The sequence below is a fragment of the Sapajus apella genome, unplaced genomic scaffold (assembly GCF_009761245.1).
Source record: "Sapajus apella isolate SASKATOON/1434 unplaced genomic scaffold, GSC_monkey_1.0 scaffold3, whole genome shotgun sequence".
NCBI classification, from domain to species: Eukaryota; Metazoa; Chordata; class Mammalia; order Primates; family Cebidae; genus Sapajus; species Sapajus apella.
In genome coordinates, this window is record NW_022436943.1 from 17,866,848 (window position 1) to 17,886,816 (window position 19,969).

Here is a 19,969-nt window from a genome sequence, read left to right on the forward strand (position 1 = left end):
TGTTTTCTTTACCATCTGAATCTTGTTGAAGCAGAGGAAATGTAATGAGCCACTGCAAAGGTGTTATGTAAATTAAAATTGTAAAGCCAATTTCAAATTTTATTCTGCTACAGATTAAAGAAAGTAAGGCACAGAGTATAAACTTGGACTTATATGGAAAAAAAAAAAAAAACTTAGAGAAACCATTGGATTTCATTTAAGTAGAACTCTAGTGAGCCATAGATCATAAAGATTTTTAGGGAAGGTGAATATAACAGAATAAACACTCCAAAAAAAGATTCCTCCAACTGAATACACTGTCAACATTCACTGTTGATCTTGGCTAAATATCTACTGTAAATCAAAGATATAAAAAGGCATATATGTGTACTCCTTTACTCACTTTTTCTTTCCTAGCAGCAACAGTCCAATAATTAATTTGTAAACTTAAAAATGGCATTAAAGTATGAGGAAATTTGGATATAAAACTGTAAGAAAATAATGTTTTACATTGTATACCAGAAGTATTATATAGGACCCTTCCTTACGTTTCTTAGCAGTTTGCTTTCAGTCTTAAATGCTATTTTCTCAGGGTTTCATGCAAACTTGACTTCTCAATCCCAGATAATTGATTTCCTATGAGTCATTTGTATGTAACAGTAGGTGAATAGAAGTATACTTTCTAAATCAGAAGACCTTGTTCTACTCTGTGTTACCAGACCAACTGCAGTGCTGCAGTGTTCTACTAGAGGCCACGACTAGAGAGGGATACAGATAAATCGAATGTGTTCAGAGAGAAAGTATCCAGCAAGGAGAATCCAAATGAACCAAAACATAAGACAAAGAATTTAAAGGTAGAAAAGGGCACATATTCACACTCAGGAAACAGATGGAAGGTACAGCTTACCACCTGCACTTTCTGACATTGGGCAAGTAATTTCACGTCTCTGAAGTTCAGTATCGTTTGTGAAATGGAGATCCAATATTATCCTAATCTTATGTGAGCATATTAAATATAATAGGATATGTAAAATTCCATTTATCTTTTCATGGACACCTTCTGATATCATCAACATGTCTGGCCTAATCTGAACCCAAAAGCCCCATTCCCTTTTCAGCATAAGTTGACATCCCCTTTTTGTAGTATATCAAGAAATCCCAGCCAGATGGGGTGGCTCACGCCTGTAATCCCAGCTGCTCAGGAGGCTGAGGCAGGAGAATCACTTGAACTCAGGAGGTTGAAGTGAGCCGAGATCATAGCACTGCACTCCAGACTCCAGCCGGGGCATCAGGGTGAGACTGTGTCTAAAAAAAAAAAAAAAGAAAAGAAAAGAAATCCTTTGTAAAAGGAAATTTCTAAAATTTTTATTTTGCAAATCAAATATAAATTTAAGTATGCACATATATGTTTTGATGTGTACATAGAGTTGTCTCTCAGTTCAAAATTGCTTTATAGAAAGGCAGGGAGGCATTTTTATTACAAGGAAGTTTGGTTATGTACCCCTTTAACCTATTTCTCTAATAATAGCAAAGTATAAGCATAATAATATCATATTCATTATTATTTTAAAATTTGTAATCATTTAGAGATAGGATGGTTAGAATTTTTTCTCTTTATCGGGGAAAATAAGTAAATTAATATAATAAATATGATTGCAAGGTCAGTCTTTAGCTTGTTTGAGAGTAAATGCTTTTCAGTCACTTCAGAAGCATCTACTGAAACAAAAACAAGTGAGGTATAAATTAGAAATTGCGTTTATTTTTAAAAGGATAATGACAGACTAATTCAGACTAATATTTCTTTGAAAATTATGCATAAAGAGGCTATTCACTGTGTTGGTCTCTTGAACCATTATTTTGAAGTATGTTTTGTGTCCTATAGTTTGTATGTAACAATACATTTGTGATCTTTATGTTCTAAGATCTTAGAAGACACCTTAAAATCTTTGCATCTTCTGTAGTTTTATATTTATATTTAGTTGTATGAAAACACATAACCAGCTTGCTTAAAACACTGTATAGCTTCAAAGTAACTTTTGCTTTTTGCTATCTTTTCCAAACTTATTTGTACTTCAGATAATTTTTTTTTCCTTTGAAAAGCCTTGCAGTGAGAGAATTTCTTTGTTTGGATGATCCACCGGGTCCATTTGATAGCCTAGAAGAAAGCAGGGTAAGTGCTGTATTATATAGCACATGAAAAGAGGAACAAATAATACAGTACAATAACTACATTGTTTCTTGAATGGAATAGCAAATAGCAAAATATAATTTCAGGCTATGGTAGTTTGCACAGAAAGCTTTTAATGTTTGAGTAAAAGGTTCCTTTCATTGAAATACACAGACTTAGTTCAGTGAAAAAGTAAAAATTCATAAATGTTATATAGTCAATAAAGCTCTAAAATTAAATCCTACATTATTTTTACTGTTTCAAAAAATAAAATGATTTGGGGACTTTTTTATATTTAATAATACTATGTGTATACTGAGTTTTCTTCCATTTGAGTGTCAAAATAAGGAACTTACAGCTAAAATCAAATTTAAAACTTCAGAGGTAGGAGTGATAGTCTTGTTATCAGTTTAGCTGGTGCCTGATGCTTCTCAAATTACATTAATTGACGTGTTAAAGCATCCTATTTCTTAAAGCGATAGCCTAGATTCACAAAACAGATTTGGTAATAGTAGATTAGCTAGAATTTTATGCAAGTTTTTCCCCCAAATGTTTAATGGTCCTTAAATGAAACAGATTTAATTGGTAGGTTTGTAATGTTTTTCATTCAAGCTGAGACAGCTCTTTGTATTAGATTGAATACCACAGCCTGTTTAAAACAGGTTTATTGGAGTAAAATTTCCATCCATAACATACACCAATTTGTTGTTTGCTATTCCACTGAAAATGTACAATTTAATAATTTTTCGTGAATTTATAGAGCAGTGCCACCATCATTACCGTAACCCAATTTTAGAATATTTTTATCACCTCAAAGAATTCCTTATAAGCCATTTTGCAGTCAGTCTGCACTTCCATCCCAAGGCAGTCACTGATCTGCTTTCATTCTCTACACATTTGCCCTTTCTGGATATTTCATATAAATCGTACAATGTGTGTTTGCATGTGAACAATATACATAAGCTTTTATATATACATCCTGCCTAATACATACAGTATTATAATCTTTTACACCTGATTTATTTCACTTAATATGCTTTTGAGGGTATTCCGTCTACAATTATTGTCTACAATTATTTCATTACTGAATGGTTTTTCATTGTATGCATATACCACATTTTGTTTATCCAGTCATCAGTTGAGGGATACTTGGATTATTTCTAGTTTCGTGATATTATGAGCAATGATATGGACAGTTTCATATAATGTTTTATGTGGACATATGATTTTATTTCTTGTGGACTGAGAAATTCTACTTCCCTAGGAGTGGAAGTATTTGATTATGTAACAAGTTTAACTTTTTAAAGAAACCAATAAAGTTTTTGTAAGTTGCTGTATTACATTCTCACTTGTACTGTATGAGAATTCTAGTTTCTCTATGTCCTCACATATTATCTCTCTTTCAGATTGTAGCCATTCCCTTGGATATGTAGTGATATTTCATTTTAGCTTTAATATTCATATTTCTAATGATTTTTTTTATATTGATCATCATGTCACATGCTTTTTAGCCAGTCATGTTTTCTTCTATGAAATGTCTGTTCATGTCTTACCCATTTTTTTGTAACTTGGACTGTTTATCTTACTGAGTTGTAAAATCTTTATTTTAGATACAAATTCTTTATCAGAGATACAATCCGTAGATATTTTCTTCAGTCTGTAGGTATTTTTTCATCCTCTTAACGGTATTCTTTAAAGTGCAAAAGTTTTTAATTTTAGTGAAGTTCATTTTTATCACTTTTAATGGCTTATGCTTTTACTATTGTATTATAAAAACTCTTTGCCTAACCCAACATTACAAAGATTATCTCAGACTGTTTTTTCTAATTTCATACTTTAGCTCTTACAGTTAGGTTTATGGTCTATTTTGAATTAATTTTTTATGAGGTGTTAGGTAAGGTCTTAAGTTCCTATACCTATCTTAATTTTTTTTAGTTCCTTTTATTTAATTGTGCTGACACTTTTGTCAGAAATCAAATGACCATGAAAAGAACGGTTTGTTTCTGGACTCTTAATTCTAGTCTATTAATTTATTTTTCTGTCCTTGTGCCAGTATGATACTGTCTTGTTTACTGCAGCTCTTTTCTCATCATTTTACTTTCAATATGTTTGTCTTTCAACCCAAGATCCATCCTTTCTACATAGCATGTAATTAGGTCTTGATCTTTTATTCTTTCTGACATCTTTTACATCTGCCATTTTGCAATTTGTTTTCTGTTTGTCTCATCTGTCTCCACCCTGTTCCTCCTTTTGTCTTGTGTAAAATATTTTTTACCATGCCATTTTGATTCTTCTGTAGAATTTGTTACTTTTTCTTAGCTACTTTTTAGTGACTGCTCAAAGTATTTTATTTCAGTGAAACATAAACTTGGCTCCAATATATCTCCATTTCCTCCCTCTTTCTTTGTGTTGCTATTGTTATCTATTTTACATATATCTTATTAACCTAACAATACAGTGCAAGAATTATTTCTTTACACAATCTTTTGTGCTTTAAAGAACTTAATAAATGGGAAAACATATTTCATAGATTCTTTTATTTATCCACATGCTTACTATTTCTGACCTTCTTCATTTCTTCCTGTATGTTGGTGTGATTATCTGGTATCACTTCCTTTCAGTCTCATAATCTTCCTTTAGTTTTTCTTGTAAGGCAAGTCTGCTAGCCACAAATTCCCACAATCTTTGTTTATCTGGAAATGATCATTTTTGAAAGATATTTTTACTGACAGTTTCAGCACTTTGAATGTGTCATTCTACTGCCTTCTGGCCCCTACTATTTCTGATGAAAAATCAACCTTTAATTATACTGTTTTCATGTGCATGATGAGCCATTTTGCCCTTGCTGCTTTCAAGATAATTCTGTTTGTTTGACTTATAGCAGTTTTATTGTGATATATTTGGATGTGGTTCTCTTTCTGTTTCTTATGCTTTGGCTTCATTGAGCTTCTTGGACGTGGCAGATTAATGTTTTATATCAAACTTTGGAATTTTTTAGCCATTATTTCTTCAAATGTTTTTTCACTCCCCTTTTCTCTCCCTTCTGCTTCTAGGACTCTGATTACTTATATATTTGTACATGTGTTGTACATGTGTTGACACATGTTGTACAAAGTGTCTCTGAAGTGCTGTTCATTTTTCTTCAATTGCTTTTTTCTCTGATCTTCAGATTGGAAAATTTCCATTGATCTTCAGATTCACTGATTTATTTTTCAGCCATGGTAAATCTGCTGTTGAGCCCCTCTTGTTAATTTTTCAGTTATTATGCTTTTCAACTCTAAAATTCCCTTTTGCTTATTTTTAACTGTTCTTTCTCTTTATTGAGATTTTTCTATTTGTTGAGTATTATCCTTATTAATTCAGTGTTTTCTGTTTATTTCATGTATGTAATGGTTGCATTAAAAATCAATGCCTGATAGGCCTAACATTTCTGGCCATTTAGAGATAGCTTCAATTGACAGCTTTTTTTCCTGAGTATGCTTAGATTGACCTTGTTTTTTGTTTTTTGTTTTTTGTTTTTTTTGGAGTGTTTTATAAATTTTGTTGAATACTAGATGTTTTGGGTGATATACTGTAGTAACTCTTGATTCTAATATCTGCCTCCTATAGTGATTGTTATTATTTTATCTCTCTGTGTAGTAACTTGCCTGGACTAAATCTGTAAAGTTTGTCTCCTTAGCAATGTCTGGTCACTGGTGTGTTTTCTCAGTGTTTTTTTCTTTATTAGCCTGACTTTCTTGTGTTTCTGCATAGTTTAATGTTCAACCAACAGTTGGTCATAAATTTTGCTTTAACACCTCAAACTAGTAAGATATTTACTCTATGGTAATGGATCTGGATGTAGTCTAAGGAGTGTATTTAAAGTTAAGGTCATTTTCAAGTATGCCATAGATTTTAGTTTCTACTCAATCCTCTCCTGTCTCCTATTCAATACACGCACATGGGCTCTGTTGTCCTGTGTGGCCTGGGTCCCAGGATATGTGGAGAGCTTATCAATGCCCCATAGATCTATCACTTCCCAGAACTGCCTATTAAATCCTGGCTAGATCATTGCCTGTCACCAAGATTGCTGCTTTAACTGACAACACTCCAAATCAGTGAGCCTCAACAGTAGCAGAAAAACTAAGGTTTTCATGGCTTCCTCTACCCTCTTTGAACAATGACCAGGTAGGAAATAGGTCCTACTTACGGGCCTTGGCATCCCTCTATACACAGACTAAAGTGAACTATCTCCATATGAAACCAAATTATTCGAGATTATCATGATTTTTTTCAGATAAACATAGTTCTCTTAAACGAACCATATATGTATACTATTAAATGTACAACTGTATTACTATTATATCTACTGGTGGCGATCTTTTAAAAATTCAGCTTTATTAAGAAATATTTTCTCTAACTTGGACATAGATATTTTAGAAAAATAAACTCCTGTTTCAAAAAGGCTTTATCATTAGAATGATCTAGAACAATGATCAAATTCAAAGACTGAAATTCATTTAGCTTCCAAGAGCAGACAAGATTGGGCGCATTCAGAGTGATATGGCTATAAACTGAAATTTATTTAGGTGCCATGATACTAACCTATATGTGCAGTGGCAAAATAGAGAGTGCATGTCCTCTCTAAAGGCATTAAAATTCTATTAAATATTAAAAATTGGCCAAAGTATATATTTGGGCTCTATTCTTCTGGGTTTCATTCAGCCTTTGGGCTACCATTTTGTCACTTTGATTTAGAATCTGTTTAGAAAGTTATAGTTCTATTTTAAGTGAAAATTGGGCTAAAGAAGCTAAGTGTTTGTCACTCCTTTTCCAGCTCAAGGATTCCATGATTTTTATTCCTTTAAAATATAATATTCTTTTTTTCTTTCAAGGTGGCTTTTAGTTCATTTTTAAATTAGCCCCTTTACAAAAATAATAATTTTAATATATTTTTACTGTTCTTAGTTCAACACATATGCTAGTTAGTATATGTCAAGTATCATAACTGGGCAGGGGAAGAGTAGAAGTTGATTTGAGTCATGATTTCTCATCCACGCTATTGGCATTTAGGGCTGGATAACTTTTTGGTGGCTGTGGCTAGGGCACAATCTTACCTGTGCATTGTAAATATTTAGCAGCATCCTAGGCCTCTACATATTAGATACCAATAGCATACCCACGCATGACAAGTAAAAATGTCTCCAGACATTACCAGGTGTCTTCTGAATTTAAAATCACTTCTGGTATAGAACCACTGATTTAAATAAATCACCAAGGCAATGTTAAGTTTATACACTCACAGAGTAATATGGAAGGTTTCTCCCAGAATCTTTCTCTGAAATAAATGCATTTTCCTACAGGTGTATTTGAAAATATATGTTTATTTGAACAATGAATGAAGAAATTTTGTGCTTGCTCTTCTTCAAAGTAAAATCTACAGTGACCTAATGTGAGATATATCACTTTTGTCTGCAGACTTACTTAAGCAGCCTCTCATTTTAAGAAAAATTCCAAAATGACTTCTTAACCCACATTTCTTGGAGTATAAAATTAAGCTTATTCAAAGGATAATGAATCCTCAGTTCAGCAAATCTTTAACCTACGTTTCTCTGTTCCCTATTTAAGGTAGTCATTTCTATCCCTTCATGTACTTGTACTGAAAGAGGGAATTAAGGTTAGGGATATAAATTAGTCTACCTTTTTTTGGGAAAATTCAAATATATTACTTGTATGGAGATAATATAATTGGAAGAAATGAGGTCTTACTATATTAGCATTAATGAATAGCTTATAATTAGAAATGAATTATAATTTTTAATATTTTATATGAATTATAAGTACAAATAAAGCAGAATTCTTAAGCCATCTATTCTCTACCTCAATTTTAATCTTCAGTTATTCTACAGGTTAAGAACTTAATTTTCTTGTTCCTAAGTTTGAGAAACCCAGAAAAGCAGATAAAAAAATACAATCAGAATTGCAATATGTAATGAAACTGTTTTCTTAGAATCACTTGCTAGCAGATTTTCCAGTCCTGATGGAACTGTTTGATCTCTGTCACAGATGAAAATGTGTGTGTGTGTGTGTGTGTGTGTGTGTGTGTGTGTGTGTAAAATGATGTTCATATATATATCACAGATTCTCCTTTAACATTATAATTACATAATACAGGTTTTCTTTTTTTTTTTATTTCTAGGAATACAAACCATTTTTATGGTCTCATTAGCAGGGCTAAGTAGTTATATCAAATATATATCCTTAGATATACTGATATACTTAGCCCTGCTAAGTAGTTATATCAATATATCCTTCCATTGACTATTCTAAGGACAGTCTCCATTCCTATATACATCTTTCCTAAGGTACCTCCCTCACTGGGATGGATTTTAATCTTGGAAGAAGCTCAAGGATTTATATAAGGTACTTTCCTAGGAATACAATTGTTTGATTGTTAGATATTCTCCTCTTCAACTTCACTACGTGTGCTTAAATTACACCCCAAATTTGTTATGTCAGTTTATACTTTTACCAATAATATGTTTTCCTCTTGCTCTGTATCATCACTAATACAAGTATTGTCAATATTTTAATTTTTGTCAATCTGATGGGTATAAAATAGTATCTTATTGTAGCCTAATTTTCTTGATTACTAGCCAGCTCTGCATCTTCCATAGTAGCTGTTCGTCCCTATCTCAATAATTAGGAATTCTTCCATTCTAAATAGTTCAGTGTGAATGCATCTGTTTATGGTCACTCAGTTCATTTTTAGTAGTCTTATCCCTCTGCTACTATATTCTGTTAATTAAATAATCTTATTAACTGGCAGAACAAGGGTGCTCTTATTCTTCCAAGGTGGCTATTCACTTTTCCATATGAATTTTAGAACAACTTTATGAGTTCCATGAAAAAATCCTGCTGCCATTTTGTTTGGAATTTTAATACATTTCTGTATTAATTTTGAAGAATCTTGTCCTTATAGTATTGAATCTTCCTATTAATAGATCTTTGCATATAGAAGTTTTTGGGTTTTTTTTTTGTTTGTTTGTTTAAGTTACTCAGTAAAAGTTTACTTTTTTTTTTCTTAAACTTCTAGGGAAAGCCATAGGATTTCTCATTATTTTTGTTGACAAAATAATTGGTATTTTTATTACACTCTAAGTTACTAGTTTTATCCTTGATTTTTATATCTCTATTTTATATGTCACATGCTCTCATTAGTTTATAGATCTGTTTGGATTTCCATGTAGGTAATCGTATTCACTGCAATATTAACAATATGTGTTTTTTCCTAATACTTAATATCTTTCATTTCATTTTTCTGTATTATTTTGCTAGATAGGATCTTTGGAGGTTAACTGACGCCATTATGGTGGGCATCCTTTTCCTCTCATCCTAACTTCAATGGAAATGATCCTGTATATTGCTGTTGGATATGGTGTTTCCTGTAGGCTGGTAGTAGTTGTGAGTTATGTCAATATGTTTATTGTCCTTGTTTTTAGATTACAGAAGTTCTATTTCTAGTTTGCTAAGAGGTCGTAGGGGTGTGTGTGTGTGTGTGTGTGTGTGTGCGCGCACGCGCGCACACGCGCGCACTTTCACTTGCATCTGTATAGATGATCACATGGGTTTTTTTTATTAATCTATTGGTATGGTACATTACATTCATAGATTTTTCAAATGATAAAACATTTATTATGAGATTAACTCATAAATTCAGCTTTTTTTTTAATTACTGGATTTGAATTGTAATGATTTTATTCAGAATTTTGGCATATATAGTATTTGTTTCTGTTACTGCCCTTTGTTGGGTCTAGCATCAAAATTATACCAGTTTTATAAAATGAGGAATAGTCCCTCTTTTTCTGTTATCCAGAACCATTCGAATAAGTGCCTATTATTTGTTCCCTAAATGTTTGTTAGAATTCACCTGTGAAGCAATCTGGATCTGATATTTTCTTTAGTTTGTTTGTCTTGCAGGTAGATTTTTAACAACTGATTCTGTTACTTTAATATCTGTAGTTATTCAGATTATTTATTTGGGGGTTTTCAGTTTTGAGAATGTTTATTTTTCTAGAAATCGACCATTTTGTACATTCTTACAAGACTGTTGTTCTTAGTAGTATAATATGACTTTTTAAAATCTCTTAACATATCTTTAGTTATGTATCCACTTTCAATCTCACTGTTGTTTCCACTGGTCTTTTTTCCTTGGATTTGGTTTATTTTAATAGACTTCTCAAAGAACCACTTATTTCCTTTTTGATTCTTTTGATTAAATTCTTTTCCTGTCTCTTAATTTCTTTTTTATACTTGATTTTAGTATGTTCTTTGACTTCTTGAGTTGTATGCTTTCTCAGTTGTTTCTAGTATTATACAGTTCTTTTATATTACAGTCAAATTGCATCTCACAAGTCTTAATAGTATTTTTTTTTTTTGAGACAGAATCTCTCTCTGTCACCCAGTCTGGAGTGCAATGGCACAATCTCAGCTCACTGCAGCCTCCACCTCCCGTGTTCAAGCAATTCTACTGCCTCAGCCTCCTGAGTAGTAAAGGCATGCATCACCACACCCAGCTAATTTTTGTGTTTTTAGTAAAGATGGGATATCACCATGTTGGTCAGGCTGGTCTGGAACTCCTGACCTCAGATGATCCTCCCAAAGTGCTGGGATTACCACGTGAGCCACCACACCTGGCTTAATAGTGTTTTCATTGTCATTAATATCTTATATTGTTCCTTATAATATCTCGTTTGCTCCATAAATTTAGAATTCTCTTTAATTTTCAAGCACTTTTTCCCTATAGCACTGACTTTTTTAGTCTATTTGCATTTTTTTTTCAGAGTTATGTTCTCTCTGACAATTCTTGGTTATCGTTGACAGTGTTCTGCAGTCTTTGTAATCTGAATATATGTGATAAATTTTCTAAATTTTCCGTGGGTGCTTGAAAAGAATATGTATTTCCTAATTGTTAGACTCAGACTTCAATATATGTTCATCAGATCAAACTTGCTAATTATATTGTTAAAATATTTAAAATCTTAACTCATTTTTTTGTTTAGTCCTTTAATTGCTTAGAGTTATGTCGAATTTACCCCTTATGGTATGGATTTGTTCAATTTCTTCTTGTAATTATGCATTTAAAATATTCCTGGTGAATTATTACTTTTATTATTAGACAGAGACTCTTTGTGCCTAATAATGTTTTTTATCACCTTGAACTGCATTCTGTCAGTTATTAATAAAACTACAACTTTTGGTAGGGGAGAAAAGGCAAACATTTGTCTGTTGCCTGATAAGTATGTTTCTTCCTTTGTATTTTAAATACATCTCTTTTAAACATCATAGTTATCTTTTAATACAATCTGAAAAATGTGTTAAGTGTTGAGTTTATTCTATGTATAGTAATTACTAATATATTTATATTTATTTCTATCATTTTCTGCTTTTTATTCTGCTTTATAAAATGCTATTTTTCCTTCTTTCTTTCCTTTCATGTTATTTAATGAGTTTTTTCACTTTTTTTTCTCTGCCCTTGGTTTTTTAAGCTCTATAGTCATTGTCTTTTATTTAATGCTCATATGTTCTCATATTTTAGAAACGAATTGTTTACAGCCCTCCTCAAAATGGCCATCATTATTATTTCACACAATCAATGTTTCTTTTGATTTACCTGAGTGTTTGCCACTTTCATTCCTCACCATTCCTACTTTCATCTTACTCTTTCCTTTGGGGTTCAGTTAACTACTTATTAAAGTATGTAATTTAGTAGTTCTTTCAGAGAATGTGTGTTGGTAATGCTTAGTTCTTTGATGTCCAAATGTCTTTTAATTTTGTTCTCATTTTTGAAGTATGATTTAACTGAGTGTAGAATTCTACCTTGATAGTTACTTTTCTCAGCGCTTTAAAGTGTTTTCTACTGCCTTTGACGTAGACTGTTTTATGACATCTACCATCAGTCCCCTACTGTCTTACAATTTTATACTGATTTGTCTTCCTGGTGTATTAGAGATCTTCTATTTGATTTTGGTATTTGCAATTTCAGTATCTTGTATTTATGTATGTATTTATTTTATTTGTCTTCCTTGGGATACATTATTTTTCCCAAAATACATATGAGGCTTTTTAGATTAGATTCTTCAGGTGAGACTTCACCTCGTCTACCTAGAGACCAGATTGAGACAAACAATCTTTCTTGATGTATTCCTGTGTTGTTGAGTGACTTTTATTAATGCTTTTGCTCTTTATGGTCTTTGCTTTATTCCTGAATGTATCATTTTTTGTCCCTTACTTCCCAAAATGTTCCTGGCTCCTCATTTCTTGTTCCATCCTGGTACTGCAACCCAAGTGACCAAGACTACCAAAATGCTGTTACAGTAGTATGTCTACTGAGCTAATACAAATGGAATCAAAAACCACAGTTGATTTTTTAAGTGTAATCATATATGCTAGGCAAACATAGATTAAGGAGAATAAAAACTAAAGCAGTAGTTACTAATCATTTTTATCCCAGTTCTACACTAGAGGGTTATTACATATTCACTTCAGGCACACTAGCTTACTACTATATGTCTTAAGATAAAGAACTTGTAGTTATGTCCCCCTGGTAGATGGGGACTAAGAAAGCTAAGATAGCAGTGACCTAAAAAGATGAGGGTAGACAACAAATCGTTGGGAGTTTCATACTATTGATTATCTATCTATGTTCTTTGATTCTTCAATAATGCTCTTGAGAAAGATACTGCATATATAATTAATTGTATTATTTTTCTGCATGTTTGTTGGTTCTTTTAAGGCATTTTGTGAAACTTTAGAAGAGACTAACTACCGCTTACAAAAAGAACTACTTGAAAAACAAAAGGAGATGGAATCACTAAAGAAACTGCTTAATGAGAAGCAACTTCATATAGACACTTTAGAGAAAAGATTCAGGTGTGTTGTGATACTTGCATTTCTAGTCTAATTCAACTCTTAATACTCTGGGATAAATACAGTTTACATTTTAATATGATTTAGGAATTTTCCGATTCTGAAAGTTGTAGGCTTTTGGCATTCTTCATTGGGAAAATTGTCCTTTATTTAGAAAGCTGAACATTGAAGGATGGGAAAACATCAGGAAAATAAGCCAATAACTATTCAACAAGATAAACATTCATTATAATCATTGTTTTGATTATAATTATTAAATATTATCAAATAAATCATTATTAAATGGAATACCATTATTTTATTTAGGGGATATCTTACTTTCTAGGCATTTATGCCAACTTCTCACATATGAAAGCTCTGGTTTGCCGTCTCATCAGCATATCTTGAATTGATGCTAAAGTCAGTTTAATCATAGCTACCAATTTCTCTGTATACTCCCAGAGTGAGCTGTTTATTAGCTAAGTGACTGCATTAAGGCTTAACAGCTGAAGACTGCTATAGCCACATGTATTCACAACATTAAACATATGCCTGGTTTGTTCATAGAAAATAACTTGTTTCCATAACATATTTTTAGAACAATGTCTTTAGAACCTAAAGAATCACTGGACCTGTCAGAAACAGAAGGTGAACAGATCCTAAAGGTGGAGTCCTCTGCACTTGAGGTTGATCAGGATGTCCTGGAAGAAGAATCTAGGTATATAATATTTCATTTATGATAGCTTAATCTTTTGGATAATTGGAGGGAAGTGATTCTAATACTCTATAGAGCATTTTTTTTTTTTATGGGTTCACTGTTAACTCTGTCACGAATCTGCTGAGCAAACAAAGGATTGTAGATATTTTAGGCTCTCCCTAAAAATATGTTTTTGACATCAGGCTGTAAGTTTTCTTCTTACTTACTTCACAGCTGTGTCTGCATTAACTGGCCTCTGACTCAGGTAATTTATTATTATTTTTTAAATATTGATAAACTACCTTAATCTCCTTTACCTCAATATCACCTGTTTACCATTCAAAAAGTAGGCTACTGTAATATAATAACCACCACCCTTCCAACCTAATAGGAATGATGAAAATGTAATATATTTGAAAGCACAAAAGCACATAGAGGTTTGGGTTTTTGTTTTCTTTTTTTTTTGGTTTGGTTTTTTGAGACAGAGTCTTGCTCTGTCACCCAGGCTGGAATGCAGTGTGGCACAATCTTGGCTCACTATAACCTCCGCCTCCTGGGTTCAAGTAATTCTCCTGCCTCAGCCTCCCAAGTAACTGGGACTACAGGTGCTTGCCACCATACCCGGCCAGTTTTTGTATTTTTAGCAGATATGGGGTTTTAACCATATTGGTCAGACTGGTCTTGTTCTGACCTCATGATTTGCCTGCCTCAGCCTTCCAAAGTGCTAAAATTACAGGCATGAACCACTGCACCCAGCCCACATATAGTTTTTATTGCATACAGATCCAGAGTAATTGTTAATAGTTTAGTGGTAATGGTCGACTATAATTATGAGAACAACTTTATGTTAAAGTTAATTACCATATAGATTGTTATTGGTCAGTGGTAATTTGGAGAGTTGTAAAAGTTTAAAAACCTATCTCCAAAGGTCTTACCTGTCAATGACAACTTAAAAATATTAAATTTCTGATTGAATGTTTAAATACTTTTTTACATTAAATACTTTTACACTAAGTACGTGAATATTCTTTCTATAAGGTAGAAGATTTTTAAAGGTAATAGTGACGTGAAATAATAGCATGCATCCTATCCCTTCATTGACATGTTGCTTTTTTTTTTTTTTTTGCAGAGCTGATAATAAACCATGCTTAAGTTTTAGTGAACCTGAATATGCTGTATCAGAGATAGAAGTAGCAGAAGTGGCGTATGATGCTGAAGAAGACTAATATACCACAAGCAGTCCCCTCCATTTAGACGATTCAGCAAATTTAGAAGAGTGGCAAATACTATCTTAAAAGAAAAAAGAACTGTAAAATATATGGAAAGAGCAAGAATGCACATGTATGAAGTTTACATAAAGAAGTTTTTTTAAGTTATTGGAAATGTATTCACTGCTGCTTTTAATTGTGTTTTGTCTAATTATATTTAATACACTAAAAAAAATCTTGTTAGAATTCTGTTATCAAGGCTCACATTCTTAAATACTGTGCATAAATTATTATGGTGTTTTGCCTATATGTTGCTCCAAACTGCTGTGTGTGTGTATATATGTGTGTGTGTGTGTGTGTGTGTGTGTGTTAAATCACCAATTATATTAATCAAATGGAAATTAATTGCTTGTTACTATCTGGGTGATATATACTTCTTTATATCTCTGACATGACATATTTTCATTAATGGTTTAAATCAGTGACTATCATAGTAAAGATAGAATTTAGTTTAGTTTCTACTGTTTACATGTTTACCATCTGTAAATAAAATTTGCTTATGTGAAATATTAATGCTAAGGGAAAAAAAAATTACTTTCTAGCACCAAAGGAAAACTACTTGAAAGGGCTGTGGTCATATAGCTAAAGTGATAAACTAGCCTTGATTTTAAAAGCTGATTCATTAATATCAAAATACTTTAATAAGTGTAATGGTTATTAATATGTCATATTTGTTTAGTTTCCACATAATCTTTATGTCTACCTAGATTTAGTGAGTTTGCCTCTTTCAGAATACTACCTCTTTTTGTTAATCAAGGCATATTCTTTTGAAAATATAGAGTCTAAATAAATAAGGTCTTATACAAAAAAGAAAACAAAATAAAAAGCCATATATACTGCAAAGTTCCTAGCTGGCTTGACTCCTGGCATTGCATTTTTATTTCTATATATGTGAAGATGTTATTATACTGTATTATGGCTGATTTTCTTTTTAACATATTTAGCCAAGTGATGCACTTTATGATAATTAAACTCTTTTGTGCCAAGTTTCATTGGTGGATTTCTTTAGTAAGTAGAGTTAGGAGAATTATGTAGTGCCTTTACTATTTCACTTTCTACAAAAGTCTCCTACAAAAGTCTCCTAGGGTCTATGAGTCAGCTTTATGAAAAAATGTTTATTTCAGCTTTATGTACAGTCATTGAAAGTGCCTTGTTTCATTTTTATAGTGTGAAGTTACTCATTTATTTTCTGTTTTCACTATTTTGCATATTGCTGTGTAATAATGCTGGCATTTTGCAATCCCAGTCGGTATGCTTTCTAAAAACTTAGGGAAATTTACTGGGGAAATAGAATAACAATCTCCATTTTTTTTATTTACTATCTAAAAGTTTATCAGTATCTTGATGTATATGTTAAGATGTGGCTGTTTAAAACTCTACTGACATATATCATCACATCCAATGGCTGTTGTTAACCTTTGAAGTAAAAAGGGAAGTACTTTTTACCAAATAACCAAAAACTTTAAAGTTTTTGTCAGAGTGCACAGGTATGCTCTGACTGAGAACATTTTCCAAAAAGTGTATTAGAAATATGTTTACTATACTTAGAGACAGATATGAATATAACAAATTGATCTGCTTATCAAAATTATTCTAGACTTGCAAAAGGTTTAAAAAGAACAATCATTTAGTCAGTATAATTTTGAATCTTATATAACAGATCTTTGCCAAATTCTAGATATTGTAGTATTGCCTGTCTGCTCTAAAGTGAACCACCCACTTTTTCAATCTGGCTTTTCAGAAGATTGTATTTAAAGCTTTGCAAGAGTGAAGAAAAAAAATCTGCTAATTAGGTAAACCACTATTATTTATGTTTATAATTTACCTTTTTTTACTTTTATAATGCATTTTACTCCCGGTATTATGTTCATTTAATAAATTATTTTTTCATTGCAACAGTTACTGTGTTGTTCATATGTTGAATACCGTTTTCCCCCTCCACTTTCTATATTCTTCTCCCTATCCTTTATGATTATTGTAAATTGAATTGCATTAAGTGCTGAATTTCACAGATGTGGAATGAGTCTGATTTTCTTTTTAGGTTTACCCTTTATATTGCTGATCATTTTTGAAAGTCTTTGTGACTAGGTGCAATGTACTTTAACGTAACCTATATTAATAATTTTAAAAATTGAATGTAATTGAAACATTTCTGTGGATAATCTTTTAACTTTTTAAAAATTAAACTTACATAAAGTTAGTACAACCATAAAACAGCATTTTAAAATGTACTGTCTACACTGAGATTAGCCATTTACATACAGCACATTTATTTAGAAAACCAGGCTTAGATAAATTATCTGTGTAGTCTAGTTCAGTCTGTGGTATTAAAAGGGAACAACGGCTTTAGATAATAAAAATAATTTGGTTTTGAAATGGATTTTATTACTTATAGGAACAGATGAGTTTGCGGATGATGATAAAACAAGTTTGTATTCCCGACTAGCAGAGAGAGGAACCTAAATTTTATCCTCTAGTAAGTCTTCAAAGAGCTACATATTTGATCCACATTTTGGCTCTTCATAGAATTACCGTTACGGCATTACACTTTGTTTCTATGCTGTTGGCTCCAAATAGCAAACACAGTCATCAAAACATATTTTCAATATATGTTTTTAAGGCTGATGTCTACTTTTAAATATGTCACAGAATGTACCTTTTATGAGGACCCATTGGAGAAACTTCTCTTGGGTCTCAGTCTCAGCAAAACATCTGCTTCTCCTCAACAGTTGATTTGGGGGGTTTTTGTTTGTTTGTTTTTGTTTTTTTGAGACAAAGTCATCTCTGGAGGGCAGTGACACGATCTCAGCTCACTACAGCAGTGGCCACCGCACCAGCCTGATTTGTTTTTTGTTTTTTGAGATGGAGTCTCACTCTGTCACCCTGGCTGCAGTGTAGTGGCACGATCTCGGCTCACTGCAATATCCGCCTCCCAGGCTCATGCAGTTCTCCTGCCTCAAGCCTCTCGAGTAGCTGGGACTACAGGCGTGTGCCACCATGCCCGGCTAATTTTTGTATTTTTAGTGGAGATGGAGTTTCACCATGTTGGTCAGGCTGGCCTCGAACTTCTGACCTCAAGTGATCCGTCCGCTTTGGCCTCCCAAGTGCTGGGATTACAGGCGTGAGCCACCATGCCCCAGCAGCCTGATTTGTTTGTATCTTTTTAAAGAGTCTATTGCTGTCTTTGTTGGTCCTCTTTGTTTTGTCTTTTGGCAGCTCTAGGCCAAATTGTAGTTCACTTGCATAGTTATGCTTTTCTGTCGTAATCATGGTTTTTTATCATCGATTTTTTTCCTATTTAAGTTGTTTTAATAGAACATACAGGCCGGGCATGATGGCTCACGCCTGTAATCTCAGCACTTTGGGAGACTGAGGCAGGCAGATTACGAGGTCAGGAGTTCAAGACTAGCCTGGCCAATATGGTGAAACTCCATCTCTACTAAAAATACAAAAATTAGCCAGGTGTGGTGGCACGCTTCTGTAGTCCCAGCTATTGGGGAGGCTGAGGCAGAAGAATCGCTTGAACCTGGGAGGCAGAGGCTGCAGTGAGCTGAGATCACACCACTGCACTCCAGCCTGGGTGACAGAGCAAGATCACACCACTGCACTCCAGCCTCAGTGACTGAGCGAGACTCCACCTCAAAAAAAAAAAAAAAAAAAAAAAAAAAAAAAAAAAAAAAAAACGGGCACCATGGTTCACACCTCTAATCCTAGCACTTTGGGAGGCTGAGGCAGGTGGATTGCCTGAGCTCAGGAGTTTAAGACCAGCCTGGGCAACACAATGAAACCCCGTCTCTACTAAAATACAAAAAATTAGCCAGGCGTAGGCTGGGAGTGGCGGCTCACGCCTGTAATCCCAACACTTTGGGAGGCCAAGGTGGGTGGATTCCAAGGTCAGGAGTTCAAGACTGGCCTGGCCAAGATGGTGAAACCCCATCGCTACTAAAAATACAAAAATTAGCCGGGTGCAATGGCAGGTGCCTGTAATCCCAGTTACTCGGGAGGCTGAGGCAGGAGAATCACTTGAACCCGAGGATCGGAGGTTGCGGTGAGCCAAGATCACACCATTGCACTTCAGGCTGGGCAACGAGCAAAACTCCGTTGCAAAAAATATGTGTGTGTGTGTGTGTGTGTGTGTGTGTGTGTATTTGGGAGGAGTGCCAGGTGCGGTGTCTCATGCCTGTAATCCCAACACTTTGGAAGGCTGAGATGGGTGGATTGCTTCAGCTCAGGAGACCATGCCTGGAGAAACCCCATCCCTCCAAAAACTAGCCAGGTGTGGTGGCCCCTGCCTGTAGCTCCTGAGGTGGGAGAATCACTTGAGTACCAGTGGTGAGGCTGCAGTGAGCCATGACCACACCACTGCCCTCCAGCCTGGACATCAGAGTGAGATCCTGTTTCAAAAAAAAAAAAAAAAAAAAAAAAAAGCCTTGAAAGAAGATCATTGCAACCAATGTATATTCAATAATGTGTTATTATAATAGATATGGTGAGAGTAAGCATAGACTTTAAATAATGTTTGCAGCCTAGCTAATTGTAATTAAAGACATATTAGCAGTAGTCAAATAGTGGCTAAGATGTGAAATGTAAAGCCCCACATTTGGGTTATTAAGCCTGTAATTCTGGAGGACTCTAGAATTAGCTGATCTGCTAGTCCACACTTCTGTAATAGTTCCTTTGGATAGCAGACTGTTCTCCGGCTAACACTACAGACACTTACATTCCTCTTCTGCTTTGCCACCTCTTACATAGGAATAAGAAAAACTACTTGTTTTCACAACTGCACTTGTAGCTAGCTTTGAGCCTGCCACAGTTACGACCAATGAGATAAATGAAGTCTGTTGGTAGCTTCTGGGAAGTCTTTTCCTATAAGGCAAGCATCCTGCTGATACAGCCTTTCCCCCTTCCTCTCATTTTCATCTCAGATGATGTTCAGATGTTCAGAGCTCCTATGGCAACCATCTGCAAACC

General features: G+C 33.6%; 1 protein-coding gene across 1 annotated transcript in view; it reads left to right on the forward strand.

Moving 5' to 3' along the window:
- SNX16 (sorting nexin 16) overlaps positions 1-16,888 on the forward strand; it is a 41,698-nt gene extending 24,810 nt beyond the window's left edge. The window contains exons 5-8 of the mRNA XM_032250314.1: positions 2,080-2,149; positions 12,921-13,057; positions 13,632-13,751; positions 14,860-16,888. Coding sequence (XP_032106205.1) covers positions 2,080-2,149; positions 12,921-13,057; positions 13,632-13,751; positions 14,860-14,956 — 424 coding nt within the window. The 3' untranslated portion in view covers positions 14,957-16,888. The remainder of the gene's footprint in view (positions 1-2,079; positions 2,150-12,920; positions 13,058-13,631; positions 13,752-14,859) is intronic.
- The last annotated feature ends 3,081 nt before the right edge of the window (positions 16,889-19,969 follow it).